This window comes from Ambystoma mexicanum, chromosome 9 (genome assembly GCF_040938575.1).
Source record: "Ambystoma mexicanum isolate Mex_15411 chromosome 9, UKY_AmexF1_1, whole genome shotgun sequence".
NCBI lineage: Eukaryota > Metazoa > Chordata > Amphibia > Caudata > Ambystomatidae > Ambystoma > Ambystoma mexicanum.
Window position 1 is genome coordinate 1,048,861,044 of NC_090931.1, and position 24,422 is coordinate 1,048,885,465.

Sequence of the window (24,422 nt, forward strand, 5' to 3'; positions counted from 1 at the left end):
CCCACACCACTGGCTTTCACTAGCCAAGGTCCACAGTTCTGCCATTATCTTGAATGCCCCTTGCTGAGGCATTTTTGCAATGGGTATGCACACCTCACTTTCACATTAAGCAGAATTAGCAATAAACTATTGAGAACACTGAACCTACCCATATCGGTGCCCGCTCACACCTAAAATATGCGTTACATCTCATCATTTGCCTCTTTTAGCTATATCGACTATTCTGAAGTGGTCTTTGCCAACTCACACCTTAAATTAGCATCTCTAGCAGATTATATACCACTGTTCTGTTTTTTTTCTCCAAACATCCTGTTTTAAAAGTATATCTCATTAAAGGAAATCGTGGCTGAGGCAGTTAACTCCTCCCTGCTCCATGGCCAACTTCCTACAGCATTAAAACATGCTATAGCATTGCCACTTCTACAAAAACAAGTTTGGATGCTTCTCTTCCCTCAAACTTCTATCCAATCTCTTTGCTGCTGATGTTTATGAAACTACTGGAGGCAATTGTTACCCCCCAACTTCGATCATACGTGGAGGACCATCATATTTTGCACTATCAACAACTTTGCTTCCTCCTTTTAATAGGGTTCAGAGTCGGTCTTGGACTCAGAACTTGATGGTCTGGTATTGATTAGAAATCAGGGTGGCATAGCAGGTCTAATACTACTGGACAGGTCTGCCACCTTTGAAACAATTGATCATGACATCCTCCTGCTTATGCCTCAGGAGATTGGCAGCTCAGGATCTGGCCTAAACTGATTACATACTTTTTTGTCTTCCACGCATCAGTCTGTTTCTTTACCCCTTTCCGTTCTGCTCCAGCCCTGGTCACCTGTGGTGTCCCTCTGCTTTTCAACATTTAGGTTTTTACTGCTTGCTCGCCTGATTCTTTCACACAATTTCCCAATTTCCATTTCTTCTCATACGCGGATGACACTCAGATTTAATTTGCATTGATGGTGATCTCGCTGGTACAGAAGCACGCCTACGTGTTTGTCCGAAGGAAATGAACTCCTGGTTGAGCGACAATTGGTTAAAACTGAATGGGGAAAATGGAGGTTCTGGGGGTGAGCCTTCGTTATTCTTCTGCACTGTGGGTTGTGGATTTCTAGCCGCATTCTCTAGATCTTTTTTCAATCACTGTACAAGTGGTAAAAGAACCTGGCCTAAAAGTCACCAGCTTACTCTCCACCGAGGCTCAAGTTAACTCGATCTGCAGTGCAGGTTTCTTTAAATTAAAAAAGTTGAAGAAAATGTTGCCATTTATTCTCATCAATGTTCATTCTCTTGTCATAGCTGCTTCCATAAATGGTAGTTTGGACTACTGCAATGCAACCTTCTTAGCTTAACCTAACGACTTGATCAACCGACTGCAAGTATTGCAAAATTCTGCAGTTCATTTGTCCAAAGGTGTTCCCTATGCCCATCAAGTCTCTGCAGCCCAGTGAGCCCTTCATTAGCTGCCTGTTGCAGTGTGTATCAAGTATACATCTCTTTGATGTATTGAGCTTATCATAAAAGGGGCTGTTTATCCCTGCAGGAGAAATGTCTCCCTTATCAGCCTAAACGTCTTCTGCGATCAACATCTTCTTTTCTGGTAGCAGTACCGTCTAACCAACCGGAACGTTGTGGTGGCCATGCCTTCTCAGTGGCAGGATCCAATCATTGGAACTCCCTTCATCTGGCTTTACTCAGCCTGCCTGACTTTGAGTGATTTAAAGAGTCTCTCAAAACTCACTTATTTGCATAAATCTGCATTATTCCCATGTATGTTAATTTCTTGTGTTAGCGTCTTGATGCCTTTGGTCATTAGTTGAACTATATACAAGTGTAATGAGGATGATGATGAAGTAGTGGGAGGAGAGTGTAAAATAGAATATTGGGAGGAAAGGGTAGTAGAGAGTAGTGAGAGGAGAGAGCAATAGGGAGTAGTGGGTGGAGAGTGTAGTATAGAACAGAGTAAAGACTAGTACAGGGGGAACAGCAGGGATAGAGAGCAGTAAATGACAATGGAGAGTAGCAGTAGATGGAAGAACATTGGAGGGACAGCGATAGGAGAGTTGAGGGAAAGAGAGAGGAGTGAGAGTAGAATAATGAGAGATTGTGATGCCATCTGTATCCAGATGTTCTAGCACATGTTCCCTTGACTCAAATGATTTGCATGCATGACTTCTTCTTTGGCCCTTATGTGAACCCTGTGTATTAGCAACAGATTATTACAGGTAGATGACCATCTGGGTAATGCAAATCTCCTATTACCAATAGATATTCAATAACCATAAAGTATGGGAAATAGATGTTTCATGCAACACATACCCTGCCGGACCACACTTTCTAAAGGCCTACACCAAATCTCTACGTGTGATATCTGCCTATGCAGGTCAAAGCTCTGTATTATCGTAGAGTAAAATGGTTATTCATTAGAAAATAATAATGTACTTAAAACTTTAGACCCACACGTGTCTAAGCCTAAGACCTGATATTTGAATAGTAAGATCTAAAGCCATCAGAACTGAGACCTATGTTCCTGTGTTTCCACCTCTCTTCATGCCTGAGGGGGCTGGTTCTTCTGAATAGGAGTTCCTTTAGGTGGTGGCTTGACATTGTTGACTCTCGCAGTCATTCCTCGTCTGGCACAGGGGTGCCAACTAGCATATGTGTCAGAGAATTCATGTAATCTTGTAGCTCACTAACCTCAAAGGACATAGCCCTGTCAATGGTGAAACACATTTGTGTTGGGCTGTATAGGTGAGGATGTATGTTCATGTTTTTCAACAGTAAGAAACACTTTCTATTCTCCACTGTCACTGCAGAGAAATCCTGCTCTACCTATATATAGTGCACCCTCACCATTTGATTGGGCCAGGGCTCTTCACAACACAGCATTTAGGAGGTCCTTGGCCTGCATGAATTTAAGGTGATAGGCTATGAAGGCTCTTGGTTTAATGTTGGTGTTGTTTAACTGCTTGGCTCCAAACCGATTGTCCCACTGTAAATCGAAGACTAATTGAATCTGCAAATTCAGAATGTGTGTATGTAGCGGAGTACGGAATCAAATACTCTCTCACTTTCTCTCTCCCTAAGGTTGCTACATCTCTCGTCGACATCCTTCTTGTAGTCAGTGTGAACATCAACAGCAAGCCACCACCATTGAAAATAGGGGAGTGGGAGGTCAGGTGCTTAAAAAGGGGCAGGTGTGGATCACTGTGGTTTGGGCATCAGGCCGAGTAGACTCAGCACTGCAGCCATCAGTGGTTCTGGCCATCCGACTCAAGGAGATGCATTCTTTCAATTGACTAATATCTTGCAATTATGCTTTAAACAAAAGTGTTCGCTTTGTTGCATGATATGCTAAAGTGCAATGAACTTTGCCTGTCACTTAATTCAGGTGTTTCACTAACACAGATTTAATTGTATTTTAAACTGCAACCTTTTCAACAGCATGATATAATCAGAAAAGGGAAACAAAATAAATACAATTTACATTTTTTTGACAAATTAAAATTCTACGTCGAGGCAAATGATTTGATTAAAAATGAATACAATCTCTCTTACATTTGCAATAAGCACCAGAAGGAAAAACAAAAGCTGTTTGGTACATTAAGCCCTGAGGGAATAGGCATCATGTAAAACACTAAATCAGCAATGCTTGGCGATTTCCTAGGGTTCACACTGTCTCACAGAGAGTACAGCATGACTACAGACACCCACCTGAGAGGGAACATTTTTGGGAGGTTCTATGCGGATTGTTGGGTCCCATTCTCCAGGAGGGAGAACCATAACCTGATCAAGAAATTCATCAATTCCTGAAACCAGGTCATTGCGATCCTTGGATTTGTATGCAACATCGTGGAAAACCTGTTGGAATAGAGCAGAATGGCAAAACTGTTAGATTTCTATAGGACAGTGAAATGGGGATGACATTCACACTAATGTAGCATTTCTATTTGTCCATTGAAAACATTATTTCACATGAATCTCTCCCATAATAGAATGGCAAACATATTTTTTTGTGGAAAAAAGGTCTTTTGATGCCTTATTCACTGCGGGATGGGTCATTTTCGTGGGATAATACCCACTTCCAATGTGTTGCCTGGGGTAAAGCCTGTGACAACAAAAATGCGAAGGCATTTATCCCGACTGATAATGTTAAGTATTTCAATCAGGCGATACACCCTGGTCTCAGCCTAGTATGCAGCACACAGCTTAAATGCTTACTTTATTATCTATATAGGTTCAATATTTTGAGTGATATACCACTCATATCACACCCCTTCTCAAATACCCCAGGTCAAAATGGACCAGAAATCAGGCTGGTTGGTAAAGGTAATATTTATTTATTTATTTAAATTTCAAATCAAACATATACTTTGGAATAGGGAGCAGCAATACCAATGTGGTGACAATAACAAATAAGAAGGTAGGTAATGCACTTCAATTCACTCTTTAACAACACAAATATAAAACACCAGAGAAAAGAACACTTTTGGCTTGTTTGGAAAGATGGCGTTTAAGTTAGGATTTCCCCCTGCAATATTCCTCAACCCACAAATAAACAATTCTAAATATATATAAGGAAACAGCATATGATCAGGAATAAGGAATGGAAAACAGAATTTGAATTCAACCTTCCTTCCCCAAACAAGAGAGAAAAACAGATTTGAAATCTTACACTTTAAAATGACATTCAGAAATGGCTGGGTAAAACAATGAACGTGTGCAAAAATCCTTAAATCAGTACACATCTCTATGGGAGCAACATTGGAAAGATACTAACAATCATGAGCTATAGTTTGAGCAAAAGTAAACACTTTGAATCTGAATGGAAGGTTGAAAATAATTTAAAATAAAAATCACACATGTAAAACTTTGCAGAATTGTGGATTCCTGCCTAAAATTAACCAAACTGTTCTTTAAGAAAACAGGTGAAATACACTGATTTGGAGTTGGGATGTAGCTATAGGTTTTAGGTATAATCCACAGTTGAAATTAATTCTCTATCTATTAAATTGAGGAAAATTCGGGTAGTGAAAACAGAAAAGAAACTCAGTTTGGACAAGAAAATATTTACTATAGCTTTACTCTAGGCTAGAGCATTCCGGCCAGAATACCAAGGAGGGACACAGTAAGCTCTAGAGTTGATTCATGACTTCAGCACCAGATCCCAAGCTTCCTCTCCGGCGGAACCAGTCAGATCACTCGAAGTAGGATGGATATTTTTAAGATTTACAGAAGATAAAAATGACTAAAGAAATGGCGCTTAGCAACACAAATCAAAGACAGGATTGCAATGAGGATTCTGACAATGTTACAAGTTATTAAGGTAAGGATAGGATGGTTTAGAGATTGGGATGAGACAAGGCAGGGCAAGGTATGCTATGGGTTTCTATGATACCTATTAATACTTACAGTCCACTTTAATTTAGGATTTTGGACCGTCAAGGGTTCTGGTCATCACACGGATTGGGTCTAACCAAGGACAGCTGGGCAAATCGGGTGAAATAGTATCATTTGGGACGTTCTGGTCACCAGACTGCACTGGACTGCACTGGACAGGCCCTTCTGGTTACTGGAGACTGAAGATCAGTGGGATGGCGAGTTTGCAGGCATGCATCTAGTAGCAGCAAGCCAGACTGGATCAGAATGTTTCCCTTGGGTTTTGGGGATTTTTAGAATTTGAGGCCTAGTTGAAAAGGGGTTCAGCAATGCATAGGCCTTGGCTTTGCAATGAAATCTGGAATCAGGATCAAGTAGGATGAAGAAATCAGGAACAGGACGCCACACAGGAAATCAGGGCTAGCAACTGGCAGAGCAAGTTCTTTTTTTTTATATATAGTTTGCCAACTCAGCCTGTGTTTTAGCTTTGATTTTCACCTTTTAAATCTTAACTTTAAACCTATAGAATTAAAACGGTTTATAAGTGAATTTTTGACAGAAACAAATCCTTTTACATTTCTAAGTAATAAGGCCTTTACACAACAATGCACTTTTAAATAGGCGATTTTCCCCCTTCGGTCAGGAAAAAGCACATTTTCCTATTTCTTTAAATTCGGTTTTCATCTCCAACAAATATACACTTTGTGCAGCTATCGTTCTTTTCTTGAGTGTTAGAGTTGTTTTGCAGCAGGGATACAGTTACAGGCATCTATTTTGAGTCTTTCTCTGGACAGCTGATTCCTGATAATGTTGCAAAGAAATAGCCTTTTACCATGTTAAATGAAAACAAAGCCCCTGGTTGATTTTTCAAGGATACATTTGACAGGAGCTGTCATTAAAATGAGGCCCGGTTCCTCTGAGACACAATGAATGATCATGGGCATTGCAGGGCCTTTCTTATCACAGTGGTTCATGAGAAATGGATGGATTTAGCACCAAGCAGCACTTATAAGGTTGAGAAAGTGTCAATTTAAAGAAGCATTTTGAGCTTACAGCAAAGTAATGCTGCTTCTTTCACTTCACTCCATGTTAAAAGTTGCAAAGCACACTGGCACATTCCTGCAGTAAGTACTCTGTTCTACCCCACCTGAAATGTGTGTGGCAGGGGGTGCAGCCATTTTCTGGTTGTTATAAAATACAGTTTAGAGATCTTGGTGCGCACAGGAGTCAGCGCAGCCATTTTGTGCTGTTTCTTGCACCAATGCAGCAAAGCGATGTAACATAGCACAGCTGAGTGGGTCAAAATATCCCACAATAAAGTCCCTTCCCAAGATTCATTAGGCTGCTTGCACTTTTTGGTAAAAATAAAATGTTAAATATGTGTATGGAATGACGGCTGTTAGGCTCAGAATCTTTACAATAAGGAATGACGCAGAGCATTGACTACTTTATGGACATTTTGATTGGTTTAGGGGTCAGTAATGCTCTTAAGGTCCTGATCTGAGGAAAATGTAAATAGGAGAAAACATTACCATTTCCACAATAAGGAACTAACTGCACTCATGAATGTATACCCTAGACAAATAGTTTTACTGTAATGTAGTCTGCTCAAACACTTCTTATTTCATCAAGAATTGGTCTGCCATTAAATAGCTCTCTCTGCAGCCTTGCCTAATCTGTGCAACACCACTTGCATGATTGATTGGATAGATATTTCAGATGGATATTTACTATCGGTTTAAGGTTATAGTTACCAGATCTTACTGTACGGAAGATTGAACTGAGTGTTTTAAGAGTACATCAATAAAAATAACTTACCTAAAAAAAGAATGCTATTTTATTGCAAGGAATCCGATGCTAGAAACTCAATAACTCACTCAGAATGGGGTTGCCCTTTAAGAAGAGTAAACTGTCGGAGATATGGCAACAGCAACTTTATCAGACTCAAGTTTAAAGCAGGTTGTACATGTGAAGAATGGCTACTAGAGTACTCCACTGTATTTTAGTCATAGAGGCAGTGACCAAATAAAAGCAATGCGTGTTTAACAAGGAACTCAAGGAGATACAGCATCGCACCACAAATACGATCATATATTCTATGTGTTAGCATTAGTTTGGTGACAATGAAAAGGACATAACATGGAAATTGCTGGTAAGGAATGGCTCCAGTTGATTGAGAACATAGCTTCAAGATGGCCGCAGTCTCAGGTAATAGGGCCTGTACACTTACAGCTCTCTCCTGTAGTCTGAAAAATATTCAGCTTTGAAATGTCTCATCCTCCCCCCAGATCGCCTAGACATCTATTTTAGTAGCAGTGGGTGATACTGTGGCGTGGGCTGAGCGCCTGAACTTGCAGTGCTTTTCGTGGGACAAATATATCAATACCTTCCATGCTTATGTTATATATTAGTAACGGTGGAGACAGATATGAACACTACAGAGTGGGATTTCTTGATCTACATAAATGCCCTGTTCATACTGTCTGGACATAGTTTCAGGTATTGCAACACAGGCTTGGACTGGCCTATAGGGCAATTGTCCCACGGCCAAACCAAAAACGCAAAATGCTAGTGTGAGCACGTTTTTCTGAGTCAAAATGGGCCACTTTTTGTCCAATGTGGACCAGATTGATGAGTTACTTCACTATGAGGCTAGCAGTTTTGACTAGTGTTGCTGAAGAAAATATTCTTTAAAATGCACAATTTGCATCACATTGTATCAAAACACTCTCCCTTGGGTACTAATCAAACCGTGTCACAAAAGGAAGCAATAGCAATTTGCAACTGTGAGCCACTTTTTCATTGGTGCCTGAGACAATTCTATGGCCCAATCCGAACCTGCTGCAACCAATGTGAGTTCATTAGAAGTACAAAAAAATATGTACATGCAACTGATGTGCTAGCAAAAGAATGTCACATGCCAGATCATCACACGTGACAAAAGGGATACTCACCCACAAATCTGACAGCAGAGAGATGCATGCGACACGTGTTGGCATTAGAAGCTGTGTGATTGAGCAAGCAATGGAGCCAAGTGTCCTCAGCAGTCATAGCCATTATGACTCCAACACGAATAGGATGCAGCAGAACGTCCAGCACTAATGTCTAGATCACATGCAGGTAATCATTATTGTCCCACTATTTCCTTCCGTTACATCAAAGAGATGTACACGTCACCACTGACACCCACTGGAAGGCCTGACTTTAGAGGGAGGGGGGGAATTAGAGGATGGCACAAGGAACAAAGGGGAGTAATGGTGGTACTTTTCTGGCTCCATTAGAGCCCCAATGGGGACAGCCAACACAATGTGCATATGCGTACCCCTGATAGCCCCTCCTTATCCCTAGAAGAGCACCTCTTAAAATCAGAGGTATACTGTATGGTGGGTTTTCCACGTTTTACACTTCATCTGTTGCACAAAGCTTTGTAAAGAACTCAGGGAGACATCCTGGCCAAGCAAGGGGCCAGAGACCGCAAATATGAGAGTGTAGTGATATTGGTGTCAATCATATCCCCCAACCCAAACTCCCTTTCCTTCACTGCCAGTATGCTTCCCATCACCTTCATGCAAATTCCGCACCTTCTTTAGGAGAAGGGTTGGTGCACAACTTTGTGGGGCACTTCTGTGCTCCTCATTTCATCACAAAGAACCCCCTGAAGCATTGAAGCATCACTCTGGCATGAGGTTATGGTGCTGCCTCAACACTGATGAGTGACGGCTGGTAGGAATTTCCTTTTGGGCTTTGGTTGTGTGCACTCTGTGAGAGAAATGTGAGACGTGTGGTAGATAGCAGAGTAGACCTCTGGAAACAAGGAAGGGTCCTGGCCCCTGCCTGGACCAACTCCAGAGAAAGGCTTTGTGCTGCCCCGAAATGGCGTTCCCCTAACCCGTAAATGAGCACAGAACCTGTGCTGCAGTGTGTTTTAAGGTTTCTTTTAGCCTGCCAGCCAACATATTAATAAAGGTGAAATGGGTATCCGTGGTCCTCAAATTTTAAGCAACCTTTTATCTGAACCAAAAAATGTTCTTGCCTTGATCTCCCATTTCCATACTGCACCTTTTGTGATTTTGCACATTAAAAAAGGATCATAAATGAAAAAGGACATCCTTTCTGCCATTTTCATTTGCAGTCATTTTCAGGACCCAACTGCATCATTTTCTTAGCCACCATGGTAATACCAAACTCTGGGATACTCTTCCAGTATCTTAGAAATCAGAATTTCATTTGAGACAAAATGAAGCAGCAAATGCTTGTATCTATACGAGTGGCTTGAATTCTGGTTTTAAATGTTCAGGCTTGCATCCAAGTGTTTTACATATTTAGAGCTTAGACAAGCCATTATTGTTTAGATCAGATCAAATCATGTTTTAACCGGCTCTGCCACATGAACACTAATTGAGCCATGACTAAGCTCTCCATTTTATCCCTATCACACTCTCCGATATGAGGAGCTAACCAGAGCTAGAACGCTGTAGTCTATCAGATTCTGGGCTCTTCCTAAACTTCCAGTATAACATAATTCAACGCATCTCTGACAAACCCACAGGAACCAGATACTTCCTACCTGCACCCATCAGCACCACAGGTTTTGTATCTGCCTCCTCCACTATCCTACTTATGATCTGCTCCATTTCTTACAAAGTCAGGCATAACAGGATCACCAAAAGTGGCACGAGGGCGCTGTAAAAGACCCCTTAGATTAGGTTACATGTAAGTAAGATATCCATCACCTCCCCCTTCGACTTCCTTACTCCATTCCTTCCTTTAAAGAGGATCTATCAAAGCAGTATGCCTTTGCTTCAAGCAAATGAAAAGAAAGTACTTACATTGGTAAACAAGCTGTAATTAATTAGACAAATAAATGACCAGTGCACAGCAGTTTATAGATGCTTTTAACAGCAGGGCATATACTCTTGGTCCCTAAACCCTACTTATAGTACCTGAAAGAGGTTAAAAGAAAAGTCAACTGCCTGTCTTAGGACTAACTTCTGATAAAGAACTCCCCTCTTAGTGCTGGCTGTGGATGCAACCATACCCCTGCTAGTACACACTTAGAACACAACAGTGAGTTCCACCTGGGATGCAAAGCAGACTGAAGACATTATCTACACGACTCATGTCATACATGCATTGTGGAACACAGAAACAATGCAACACAGGGTTAAACAAAAAACGCTGCCTTTATTTATCAGACAGGATACAATGTGGCAATCATGACCAAATGGTCAAAAGCAGAAAAAAAGAGTGTCTCAAGCTAGGTGTGATACCATCTCACCACCAATTGGTATTGCGGGTTTGCCAGGTTTTCCTGAATCCTGGCAGTCTATTTAAACTAATTCTAAAGCAGCCCATAGCACCTACGGCCTTGATAACTCCTTCTAGATGATGGCGGGTTGTAATGATGAATGGAACCAAAATCTATTCCCTTGAACCAAACTAGTGCTGAAAAACTGTGCTGATTCTTTCTAATGTGGTACGTATGATGCAATTGTCTGGACAAATATTATGCCGGAAAAGAATGAGAGATGTGGAACTACGCCGCAAAATGTTTGAGCTTTCACACACTCACCAGGAACATACATATACAAGCAAGCCCAAAAGGAATGGATTTGTAGTTGACTTTAATTGCAGCAACATAAGATTCAGAATACTCTTTGCATCATTAGTGTTAAAGGCTCAACCTGGCTAAGCAAAGACACAAATGGAATTGCAGACATTTTGGAGAAGTGGATGCACTAGGACATTGTTATAAAAGGTATTTGTGTAGCGATGGTAGCTTAAAAGGAGTAATTTTTATTCACTTAAAAATTGTCTAAATGTGAATTCAATGTAACCCCAAATTCTGAAACTACAGAGTAAGAATAATTTGCGATTTGAAAAGCAGAGGGGTGTTTTTACCTGTTCAATACAATCTACGACATTCTTACAAGTTGGATGGGAGAACTAAAATGGTGTGCATTCTAAATTGAAAACCCACAGTCTGAAGATCCAAGTTACTGTAAGCATGTAAATTGCACACCCATGTTAGTGACAGACGGCACCACATTTATGGTAGAAGTAGGAACCCTGAAATAGTTCTTTAACTGTAACCTGTATACATGGTACTGGAGAAAGCAAGCTTGTTCCATCATTTGAGTTAAGTGGTAGAAGTGTAATTAGAATGTCTGTTGTTATGCAGAACTTATGTATAGAATTGATCATGGAAATAAGTGAACATTGAGAGAAATAGTGAGATTCAAAAAAGCAGGTTGAGTCTGTTTTCTGTAGACCAGATACCTCTTAATGTGTGACATTATGATGATCTTGTCGGAATAAAGCTGGAGACCACCTTTGTTTTGATTTCACCTTTCATGTTTTTATTTAAATACATTTGAGGTTTTATCAACCTGCCTGTTTCGTGCCCAGAATTGGGGGCGAGACTTCAGATTAGTGGGCTGGAAATCAGGGTGTCCACCTATAGGACAACCTCAATATTAACGTATTAATCAAAATATATCTTACATGTTTTCCTAAGTGCCCCCGAAACCTTGGTGATGTTAATTGATGCCAGGTGTACTCTCATTGATCCTCCTTGTCTCCTGGCTTAGTAAGAGTGTAGCTTTGCTGTGAGAGGCAGTTGGACCCAGAAGTCCCCACCTTCACCTTTGCTGACCTCATTGGTGCCTATGCCATCAGTACTTTACCCGTGTCTACTGGCATGTCTGACTGTCATCTTTCCCCCTTGCTTCAGACTTGCTGGGCCTGGCTGGCCTTCTTCAACACCATGACACTTTCCAGCAGTGCCCTGCACCTTCCTCTACAGATCCGTCTACTCTGTCTCCTGACAATCTCCTTTGTCACGTTACCTCCTCATCTCCTCCTGATGACCTCCTGATGTTGTCACCAACTCCTGATAAACTCCTCCACCATGTATTGTCACCATTCCCTACTGATAACTACACCCACCACCTATTGTTACCACTAGCTCCTGATAAGCACCTCTAGCACCTGATGTAGCGACTTTCTCCTGAAGACCATCTCTGCCCCTAGATGTAACCACTTCCTCCTCACAACCACCTCTATCTCATGCAACCACCTCCCCCTGATACGCACTACCACATGAGATAACCACTCTCTCCTGATGACCACCTACACCAGAGATAACCACATCAACTTCCTCCAGCTCCTTTTACTCCTCTTGTCTTATCACTTGCTTTATACTCTTGGCAATGCCTCCCAACATACTTTAACTGCCTGCTGCATCCACACACTCCAATAACCCACACTGACAGGTTTGATTTCCTGGCTAAAATAGGGCTTCCATCTGCTCCCTATGATCTAAGACTTTCCAGCTTTGCAGGGTAAATGTGGCTGAGATTGGCTGTGGTTTCTAAGCTCACCATTACTAGTTTTGGGCTTTGTGGCTGATCTGTCCCCATAGCTAAGCTAGCAGGCATTTTGGAATTCTTTCAGTAAAGACTGGAAGGGGGTGTCTGTGGTACTACCCACTATATGGTTGGATAGCGGCGCAGGCAGAGACCCCCAGCTAAGGCTGTCAAAGGGTAGCAATGGATGAGCAACAAAGGCTGAGACTCAAGGGGGGATGCAGGCTAGTTCTTAGGTAAAGTGAATCCCCAAGACCCCCCACAAAGGAATATCTACACAGTATGGTATGTGCATAGACAGTTCTTTTATTAGATAACATTATGTTTAGGTGAATATATACAGATAAATAAGGCTCACTTTGTACTCAGGAATCTCTACTTCAACAGTCAACACAATACGTACAGTACTATGTGGTACCATGGTTATTTTTAGCTTCAGTAATAATGCACCAATGGGTACATGTCATAAAAAGAAAAAATGCACTACAATCACTAAGCACTGTTTAACTTCAAAACCACAGATGTTGAAATGCAGGCAAATTACTTTCAAACACTGCAGAATACTTTTCAGGGTACTATGCAATTCTGTGTGAAGATGCCACTACCTGGCAAACCTGCAATAAACGGTTAGTAATACTTTGTTTTTATATTTAAGCGTAGTCCTTAAATGTTCAGTAATTGACTGCTTTTCTATTTACAGGTCCCACCACCCCAAAGTACCTATGAAGCAACAGGGGAGCAGGGCCCAAGACGAATCTGAGACCCCTAGATGAACCCTGAAGGAGAAAGCCCCTCTTCCTTGTCAAATTACCTTGGGTTCTTGGAAGATGAAGTGGTGGAGTCTCTCTGCTTTGCTCGATGATGCCACTCAAGGATGGAACCCCTCTGGAAGAAGAAGTCGCTGAGTTGTCGCTGTCGAGTAGAAGGGAAGGGTTGCAACGCCAGCTGTGGATGTCCCACAAAGATGAAACTCACTGTGGACCTTGACAAGGATTGGGAGGTGAGGATGAGTCCTTTGGTTTTGATTGATGATCGTTGGCGAAAGTGCAGTGGCAGAAATAGGTGTTGGTTTCGGTAATTCATGGCTGGCCATTGTTCGGTTCTTTGGTGATGCAGCCGGCGTGCAGATGGCAGGATCACTTCTGGTGACTTGGACTCAAGCACTGGACTTCTATGCAGGCCACCACCAAGTTTGCACCCTCTGGACTCGTTTGTCGGTTTGAAATGGCGGGAAACCCACAGACAGGCACTTCTCTGCAGGCGGCACCACTGGACTTCCTCAGCCATTGAAAATGGACATATGTCATAGTTGCCATGTCATTTCAAGATTTCGTCTGTTGGTTTTAATTTGGCAAGGTCCAAATGTCAAGCAGCACTATGCCAGCGTACCCCCTCTTCTGGGTAATACACAGCAATATGGCTTTCCAACAGTAACAAACAGCTTCCATGCCCCGGACATCTTCAGGGCCCACAAAGATACCTGTGCTGGTTGGCACTCAGGACTGGCTTCCAGGACACTTCAGGTGAAAAACAGCCATTGCACAATGTGCCCTCATAGCTACGTGAAAAGGTTGCCTGTCCAGGTCCTCTCTTTATCAGTCATTGAATCAGCACAGCAACCTCTGGATTCTGTAAAGAGTTGCAGCAGCAGAACCTCTTCCTCCAGGTGGATTCAGGATACACCTCCAGGTATACTCCAAGCTTCTCACACAGAGGTAAGTGAGGGGCCCTCTGTTATACACAAATCCCCCCATTCACTCAGGTTGAGCTAGGCTCAGTCATCCAATCACACACTAGTGAATTCATCATGTAGCACCCAATCATGCTCACAGGCATTTAAGTGATTCACCCCAAAAAAGACACCCAAAACAGTGGATGTGTACCGGATGCAACTCCAAGACATTCAGAGCACACACTGCATTCACTCCAGTTTTAGACAGGGCTTGCTCAGGCAGGCCACAGGCATTGTGACACACAACCAAAACTAGACATCCAAAACACATAATGTGGTTTGACTCCTCTCCCAATTCATTTACGGTCCCACCCCTAGGGTGTCCCCAAAACAAGCAGTCCCTGGGAAGGCTCCTACTAATCTAGCAGGTCTAGCCCCAGAGCCACATATGGTCCTACCACTCAACATCCAATCAAGGGAAATGGGAGGGAGCCAGGGATTCCCAGGACTATGAGAAACGGGAAGGCAAATGCACAAAGTAGCAATGCTTTTAGAAGCCATATTGCCGTTGTGCATAAATCCATTGATTCCTATGGCAGGGCCTGGGTGTCCCAGAACGGGGGAGACCCAGAGCCACTGCAAAGTCAGCATGTATCTGCCACCAGCCCACACCCTGCTCAGTGGGCAACACACAGGTGCCCAAAAACACAAACTAGGGGTACCAAGATGTACCTCCACCCATGGGTGCCATAGCGGTAACCCATGGGTCTTGTTCACCAACAATAAAATTGAAGAGCTGCTCTGCCAGAGTTAAAGACTAGACTCAAGTGGCAGAAAAACACACCAAAAATCACCAACAGGTAATTAGTGGGACAAGCACGAGGAGGCCCTATAGCTCCAGAGCATTACCAGCATCATACTTTACAACTTCAGTCTGAACACCCATTACTTCCTGGGAAAACCTTTGTCTTCTGTGTCTCCATTGCATGGTTCAGTGACCGATGAATCCTCCTTGTGTGTCTGAAATGCTCTAGTAAGTATAAACTGCTTGTTGACTTACTTGACACATATTCATGCCAAACAATTTATTGTCTGGGAGACAATAAATGGAGCAACACGTTTTTGGATACCCTGCCAGGAAACTGCTTACAGGTGACCTAGTATCTAGTGTGAGCTCAGAAAGTGAAACAAATCCTCTCTGATTTTCTTGAGTCTTCACTGTGTGAAATTTAATAGAAGTTTCTATCTTAAATCTCAACGCAGCTCCTGCTGAAATTGACTTTACTTTCAATGGACATTGTTATTCAGGTTTGGCAATTGATTCAATAGATGTTTTAATGAATCTCTCATGTTAAGAACTGAATGTAACCATCTCATGGCAAGTAATCAGTGCCAGAGGTGGGTGGCTCAGGGTTCTCCCTCAGACCTCCCCCACACTCATCTTCCCATCATCTACTGACTCAGTGAGGAAACCGGCCCTTCAAATTGTTACACACATTGCCACAGCACCCTTATAAAGATCTTTAGGGCTGACTTCAAGCCATATGACAGAACCTGAAACTGGAAGTAAAAACTCCTCTGAGCAATAGTCTGGTATCTCTGGGAAGTATTAGTATCAGTATGTGGAGCTATGCTTCCTCCAGCTTGAGGGATCCCAGAAAACCGAGTTGCCGGATAATGAGAATCATCCTTTGTAAGGTTTACATTTTGGAATAAATAACCTCTATGACCAGAATCTTTCTTTCGGTTAATATTGAGATGCAACCGCCTGAAGCATGTAAAAAATACAGATGTGGGCATAGACACCACAGGGAATGTGCCCTCTTCCTGAGGTCTATTGCTCAGAGGCTAAACCTCTTTCCTGAATGTGATTAAGGAGAGGAAAGTTCTATAATGTGGGACTGAGATACGATATCTAGGGAACACTGATCAAAAATGGGCTCTAGTAATGAGGAAAACAGCCTTGTATTTGCTCTTCAACTGGAAGCCCACACAAGATCTCCTGGGATAGAGAGGATTGCTGATCTGACCAGTAGGAAGGACCAAGAAGGATCTTCGTAGTTCATACCCTACAAGATGCCACCTGAAATCCCCACCTATGTCAAAAATATACCCTGATAAACAGGTGTACGAGAGTGATATTGGAAAGAGAAAAGGGAAATAACCAGCTTAATTGGATGTGTGATCAGAAACCTTAGTGTGCATGTTTTCCTTAAAATATTAACACACCGCTATATTAGGGCCACACCATCTTTGACTAACATGTGGAAATCGATGAGCCTCTTAGTGCTAGCAGCAAGTGTAGGGGACCTGATTACACCAGAGGAATAATCATATAGAAGTGGAGCTTTCACCATTGATTAGGAGCTCAGCCTAGTCCATATCCTCATGCATCCAGTTCACAATGGTCATAATTATTTATTGGATATTTTAAAGGTGCTTATACAGCAAGACAGTGTTTCAAAATGCCATACACTCTTTTACTAAGCCTGGGGCACGTAAACAGAAATGCTGAGACTCCAAAATGAAAAAAAAGTCTCCTGAGAGCTACCTCTATCCCTGTAGCATCACTAGAACAGACATACTGCCTGGCCATATACAATTCCCCTCAAAGACTACCTAACATGGAATTCAGCTGCATGAACCGTGAGAATTCCTTCTCTGCCTTAGCCATGGGATGCCTATAGGTAATGAATAGTTGGATGGCGAGTTCCTCTAGGTTTTGCCACTGCCTAAGTGTGAGATCCCTTACTAGAGAAATGGCAAGAAGTCAGGTGATAGTCTGTGTCTGAAACTGAGTAAACAACCCGCTAGGAGCATGTATAATAGAATGTTTTGCTACTTTGATGTAGAAACCCTCTTTCTGGAGCAGCGACATTAGCTAAGAACCATGGCCAAAGTGATTCTTTAGGATTAATCTGCCACTGCCATCTGTCTATGTAATCTCATCCTCCACCCCTTCGTCATACTCAAGGGAGTCCCAGGAATACGGCGGGGATAACACAACAAAATAATGTAGCAGGGACCTCAATGGGAGGAGTCAGGAAATATGTAATAGGAGGTTCACAGGACCACATGATGTTAAGGAAATATGAGATATGGGGCCCATTTGGGCCACAAGCTGCCCATTTATGGACAGATAAATAACGAATTGGAGCTGAAAACAGGGGCCATTCAGGGCTTCACCCCATTAATGTACATTGTGAGAAAATAGTTTTGTGATTAATGTGCAATAAACTGTATGTCACAGGTAATGGACACACCTCTTTGACGTTAAGAAAGGGGCCATAAGGTAGTGAGGTGTAATCAAAAATAAACTACACAAGTATAAAAGAAGAAGCTGAAACTTGTTAGTACCCTTAACACTGGTACTATCGTTTTGAACAAGATTCATTGAAAATTGAGGCTCTTCAACAGATTATCCCGCTGGTCTTGAAGGGAGATTTCCCAGATACATTAGATCTGTTGAATGCTTATCTCCAGCTGCCAATAAGAATCAGGCATTTTTCTGTGCCTTTGTTTTATCGTGGGAGATTCTGATAACCAGCTTGTCATGTTGCCCTTGGGCTTTAAAACTGCGTCAAGGGTATTTCTGAAAGTGCTGTCTTCTGTAGTAGCTCTCCAACATCAAGAAGGGATCTCTCTATATTTGTATTTGGATGGTTTGCTCTTTCAGAAGCAGAGCAAAGCCTTCTCCAGAACCACATCAAGAGGACATGTCAACTATTTCATGTCTTTGGCTTCAACATCAAGTGTAGACAGCCCAAGCATAATCCTTCCCTTGACTTAGGGTCTCATTACACGGATGGCGGTATTAGCACATGGACCAAGGTGCTATTAGCACCTTGGTCCATGCCGGTAAAATACCGGCACCGCCTTGGTGGAAAGGGGAATTACCGCCCCATTCCAAGGTTGGCGGGGCGGTAATTCCCCCTTCCACCACTGCCCTTCCCCATTCCCATTTTTGCCCCATAGGGCATAATGGGAAAGGGGAAGGTGCTAATTACGGCACCGCAATTTTGCGGTGCCGTAATTAGCACCAAGGTCCCTTAGCGGGTTGGTTTTTAACGCCTGCAAAAAGCAGGCGTTAAAGCACCAACCCGCTAAAGGACCTCGTAGTAAGGCGGTAATGGTTAACGGTCACCGTTAACCATTACCGCCATCCGTGTAACGAGGCCCTTAATCTTTATTTCTTAGGCATATAGGCTGGACTTTGCTGGGGCAGCTATACTTACAGATACATACAGTTAGATTAGTTATTTACCAAGATTCCCCAAAATTAAACAGTGGCATTGAGTCAAGGATCACATCACATTGTTTTTGTCATCCCCTGGGGCAGACTCTACCCTCAGACCTCAAATGACCTCTCACTAATGGTCATGGTGTCCAAAATATGTTTTTGGATGCAGTCAATCCTGTTTCCCAGACTCCCATACAATAACTATGGTGACGGAAAGATTGACAATACATAAATTGGGGTTTCAGCATCAATGTCCTCCCCTTTCTGTGGTTCTCACAAGAGTATCCAGTCACTTGAATGTGGAGTGCATGGGGGAGTTGGTGCTGGGTTGTGTCATTCAACAATCGAGAGCCAGTGGCATATATAGGAGGGCTTCAGGCCATCCATCTGGAAAGAGTTACAAGCCGATTTGAGAGCCACAACATCATCTGTTCAACTAATCTGGGGCAAATGTATTTTCTTACTGTATTCTAACAGACTGGTTACTGGGATCACATGCCTTGAAACATTAGCGCCATCAACATGCCTGTGGGCAGAAGACCATCTCCTGTCTTGAATGGCTGTCCATGTCGGGGGACTAGACAACAATCAGGTGGACATGATTAGCTGAGATTTTCTTGCATATAAGGAGGTGACTTTCAGTCCAAAGTTATTTGACCAGATTTTTTGGAAGAGTAGGTTTTCAAATGATAGGTCTAATGGCTTCTGAAAAATGCTTAGCTCCCTGTGCTTTACACCAATGTCCTGTTATCCAGGGTTAGGGGACAAATGCCATGTCTCTGGCTTGTTTTTCAACTTCTCACAATCCCGTCATGTACTATGTTTTCTGATGTAAAATATAAAATTAAATAAACAATAAATGAACAACATTGTTTCACCAGCAAAGGGAACTTACCAGTTGGGAAGAGTGTTATTGATTTCAGTGTCACAACACAAATACCTATGTATTACACTCACCAGAAATATGCAGTAGAATATTCAAAAGGAAAGGAACAAGACAAACAGTACCATACTCTAAATTCCCATTTTGGTTCCTAATGCCAGATGAGGTTTGTTGAAAAGTGCATCGATAGTGATATTTACTCCCAAATGGAACATCTACTGTAATTGGCAAAATGTCATTCAGCGAAGTAAAAGTCTTGCAATTCTCTGGGACCAACATTTAAAGTAGATGGACTGCAATATAATACTTACAAGAGGGATGAGCCCTAAACTAATACAATATGAACAAAATGCATACACAGTACATTCTGAAGGACCTCACCTCATCTGTCATTAGAGTAGCAATGGATCTTCCAATCTCATGATACTGTTGGCCTTTTCCAAGTGGTCCCAGAAGAATAAACAGAAATCTGCAAAAGCAAATACATAAAGCCTCATTAAATACCAAACATAAACAAACTCAATGGGCCTTATTTAGGAACATCTGTGGATTCGGAGATGTGATTCACAAAGGGAACTTGAAAGGTGAAGGAGGGCCGGCTGTGAGTCAGGGGCCTGCACCCATCTCCTCTATCATTTACGCCTACTCAAGTGGTGTGTGTGATCTGGAAACAAACATGTATTTGATCTCTCAGCCTGCATTGGTAGTAGGCTGTAATAAGATCCCTACCTACATCTGAGCACTGAACGCATTTGCCTTAATGCGGGGCCTGAAGAAATCCGGGAAGCATTATGCCTTGCCCTGCTTCTGGTTTATAACAAGGAATGTGTTGTGGAGGGTAAACATGCAGGGACTGTTGGCCTTGCTAAAGCATCACTCCATGAATCAGGGATACACTTGAAGTGTGCTTGACCTTCCATCAGTAAGCCTCTACTTACATTTTTAATTTGCACCACATTTAAGTATTGATTCTGTGTGTGCATATGCCTGTGTGTGCAGAGATGCTCTTTTGAGAATCAGCACATCTGCAGAATGTAGGGAATTGCTCAATTTGCAAGTGTCCTGTTCACTTGTAAGTGGTGAACTGGGACGGGTGTGTTTTTTGCGCATCCTTTGATTAGTCGGTGAAGAAAATGCTTTATTTATCCATGAAGTCAAGATGGCCTACAACATACTAATCATGTAGAAAGCAAATCATGTGGTCTTCAATAGGTACCTTCAGCAGCTATGAAATAGGATTGCCTCAGCATTGATGTAAAACTACTTGAATATATATCCATCTGTCAATTAAATGACTAGATTATATTTCAAAGAGGGGAAGGGTTGCATACTCGCCTGGATCCCCATGGAGGATGATCATTCATTAGAGACAATGAGCAGTCATTCTTTTGTATTTCTCTTGCTATTTATGAGTTGTGTTGCAAGATCAATTATCACAACCCTATGGTAAATGTTATAGACCATATAGTTAAACATTGATGATTCATGAGTTGTACTCAGAGTCATGGCGGTATTGTGGGTGGAATCAAGGAGAGGCACACAGTTTCATGTGGTACTCCACTGAAGGCTACCATCAAAGGGCAACCCAATTGTAAATTCCCTGGGCCACTGGATCAACCAGCACATATCAAAAGCTATTAAATGCTGCTGTTATTATTCAGGTAGTTCCATTTGTTAGGTGGATTATTTTCTGAAGCACTCTCTGGTTCAAACACAGATCGCTGTTTCCTGCTGAAGGGCCTTTATAGTTGATGAGGTAATGCCCACATCAATTACCATAAAACATTGTATTAATTTCTATAGAAAGTATTCTTCTTAGTTCAAAATCTATAAATGAACACCAACACACATACCTATGCAGGAGGCTATGGCAAGCTTGTAATAGTGGGAAGGGAAACAGGTCCAGCCATATTGAGATCACTGTGGGCAATCCATAATGGACTAGGTTTAGGAGCAGGCATAAAAATAATCACTTAATTCTCTGTTCTTAACTTAATTTACTCGTTCCTATCTCTCCCACTCACCATTAGCTTGTTCCTCTTAGCTGTAGGGCTAAATGGGCTAGATGTTCTTTCCTGCTCTTCTTGGTTACCAAATCCATTCCAGAGGGTCCTATCAGGGATATTCTTAGTTGGTTTGCCTCTCTATTTCTCACTCCCTTTCTCTTGTGTATTAAAAGATCACGATTTCAATGGGACCGCAAGAATTCCTAACCATCCAATGTGAGTTACAGACTCCATTAGCACGATTCATGAAGATAAAATACCCTATACACTTAGTTACCACACAAAGAGTGGTGTAACCTAGAAGGGAACACTGAGCCCAACTCTCCTCTATTGAGGTACATCTCTTCTCCTCAGCGGGCTATGATACGTTTAGTGGAGCTCCTCCTAACTGTTTCTCCAATGTGCTTATCCCCAGCCATTCTCTCTCCCTGAATCTGGGCCTTCTTTCCAGAACATGTCTGGACTGTAAATGATCATATTTTGACTGGTCATGATCTCATTGAGGACCGTGCCCCACTTCACCTGATATTCAGTGGAAAGTCTTCTATAATCGTCATTTTTTACATGGCTTATATTGGTCACTGTAAATCCCTGGTAGAGACTTCTGCTAGTGATAGGTTGTGTGCCAGATAGCTTTCCTATCTATGTCAGTGAAGGTCACTTTAAATCATATGCATAAAGCACTTCAGCTTGCAGCCTTCATCGCATGTGATTTAAAGTGACCATTACTGGCATTGAAAGGTTGTGGCAACAGCTTCATGAAATGGGATCTAAAGTGACCATTACTGGCATAGATAGTTTGTGTGAATCTATGCCAGTAATGGCCACTTGAAAACAAATGGTGAGGCTCATCCATAATGGGCGAGGGGTTGTCATCACTCTCGAACCGTCGCCCATCATGGAATGCCAGTGTCAGATCTGCAGCCCTCCCTCAGCAGTCTGTTGAGGCAGAGGGATCGCTTTTGGGGTGGCTTGTCATGGGGAAACACGGTTTCACATTGAGAGTTTGTACCCCAGCAGTGCATGTCCATAGGCCTTGCAACACAAGGGGCATTATGCTTCCCAGCCTTGCTTGATATCTATGACAAACCAAGCATGATAAGTCTTACTGCTTGGCTAGACTGACAATTTTCAGGCAGCCAGTCTAGTCCTTTCTTACTGTGGCATGGCATTTTATTCTATTATGAAATAAGGATAATAAGTGTTTTACATGTCTATACAGGACTAAATTGTGGAGTTAGTTGGGGCATGTGTTCTTATTGTGGAATGGCATTTTTAAAGGCAAAGCCAACCAGAGTATTCTCTTACGGGGGGTTACTGCTATATATCGGCACAGCAAGTCTAGACATGTTTACTTATAGCATGATTACTGGAAGTATGTGCAAAGGAAACATGAGTGAGCTCTTATATAGGAATTCTAGGATATATTGGTGCAGCCAGCATGGAAATGTACAGGCACAGCCACTATGAAAATGTTTTTATACTGCCATATATTGTGGGCAAAGGCATCAGGAAAATTCTTTGGAAAATGCTTGTGTGTACTGTTGGTGACTTGCAAACAGTCTGGTTTTTACCCAGTTTTACAAAAAAGTGTGCTGTATTATGCACCATTTTAACCCAATATTTGAAAAATACATTCTGGGGGGAAGGATGCGGCCCTTACCCTCTAGGGTGATTCAGGCTCCCTCCCTATGCTCTGGCGCCCTGGTATATTTTGGGGGGAGGTGTACAACCCTCAAATAAAACAGAAAATGACCAGCTGACCTAGATTGAGAGTGACCACTGCTGGCATAGATAGGTTGTCCTCTCTATGCCAGCAATGGTCTCTTCAAATCACATGGATGAAGGCTGAAGCACTTCATGTGTTTAATTTAAAGTGAGCGTTACGTCATGGATAGATTGTGGCAGAAGCCTCATGCATGCGATCTATACTGGTCATTGCTACCATAGATAGGTTGCAGCTGAAGCCTTATGAAAATGGCATAACTTTCCACTATGTGCCGTACTGTTGGTGACATGGCTTTTAATTGATTTTCTCATGTGTTACCCTAAGGAACCAACTGTAAATAGTATCGCGTTTAACCTTTTGTATTCCCAAAACTGCGTATCAAAAAGCATCATACCAGCACATTATTTAAAAAAGAAATTCTCAGGGGAATACGCCCCACCTCCCCCGAACGCTCCCAAATTTCTGGGGTCTCCCTTGCTACTCTCGGTCGCTTGTGCTCATTTGAGGAAGACTTTAGAACCCTCCACTGAAAACATCCCCCACCCCGCGGGGGCTTTCTTACCCATGAATCGTTTAGGAATCGTCATGCCCCTTCAAGAGCTGTCCGCCCCTACCCCCGGCCCCAAAAGCTGCCTGCGCCATTATTACTGGGCACTTCATGGCATTCAGGGGTGTGCAAAGTAACCCAGATAACGGGCAAATGTCCTTGGACAATGGAGGTCAGTGTCTGTTACATGTATATATTGATCAGTGATCAGATTTGTGAATGACATGCTCCTCTGCTGTGCATATTCAGGTGGCATATGCCAACCCTCTGCCCATTATGGAGGAGCTCGCTCTCTCTCCACACAATTCCGTGAATTAGCGCACGCCCAGTGATCAGTGGCTGGCTGGAGCGTACAGCTCTCTCAGCCAGGCATGGGCTATTGGGCTTGCTGGCTGGGTCATTGCAACGACAGGGGGCGCTCCTGTCCAGCCTCCTGTCATTGCGCCGAATAGAAAGAATCGAAGTGTTGATGTTTCAGAGCTCCTGACATGAGCAATGCATCAAATCCCGTGCTCTGAAACTTGACTCTGAGTTACCTGACCTCTTGTGTGCGGCACTCCGGGCGGGATGCTGCAGGTAAACCTGGCCGAGCTGACGGG

General features: G+C 42.6%; 1 protein-coding gene across 8 annotated transcripts in view; it reads right to left on the bottom strand.

Annotated features, from left to right (window-relative positions):
* SLC4A10 (solute carrier family 4 member 10) overlaps positions 1–24,422 on the bottom strand; it is a 1,479,043-nt gene that overhangs the window by 342,183 nt on the left and 1,112,438 nt on the right. For all 8 annotated transcript variants that reach the window (XM_069616332.1, XM_069616329.1, XM_069616333.1 and 5 more), the window contains exons 9-10: positions 19,923–20,010; positions 3,715–3,861 (exon numbers count right to left, since the gene is read on the bottom strand). In XM_069616332.1, the coding sequence (XP_069472433.1) occupies positions 3,715–3,861; positions 19,923–20,010 (235 nt within the window). The remainder of the gene's footprint in view (positions 1–3,714; positions 3,862–19,922; positions 20,011–24,422) is intronic.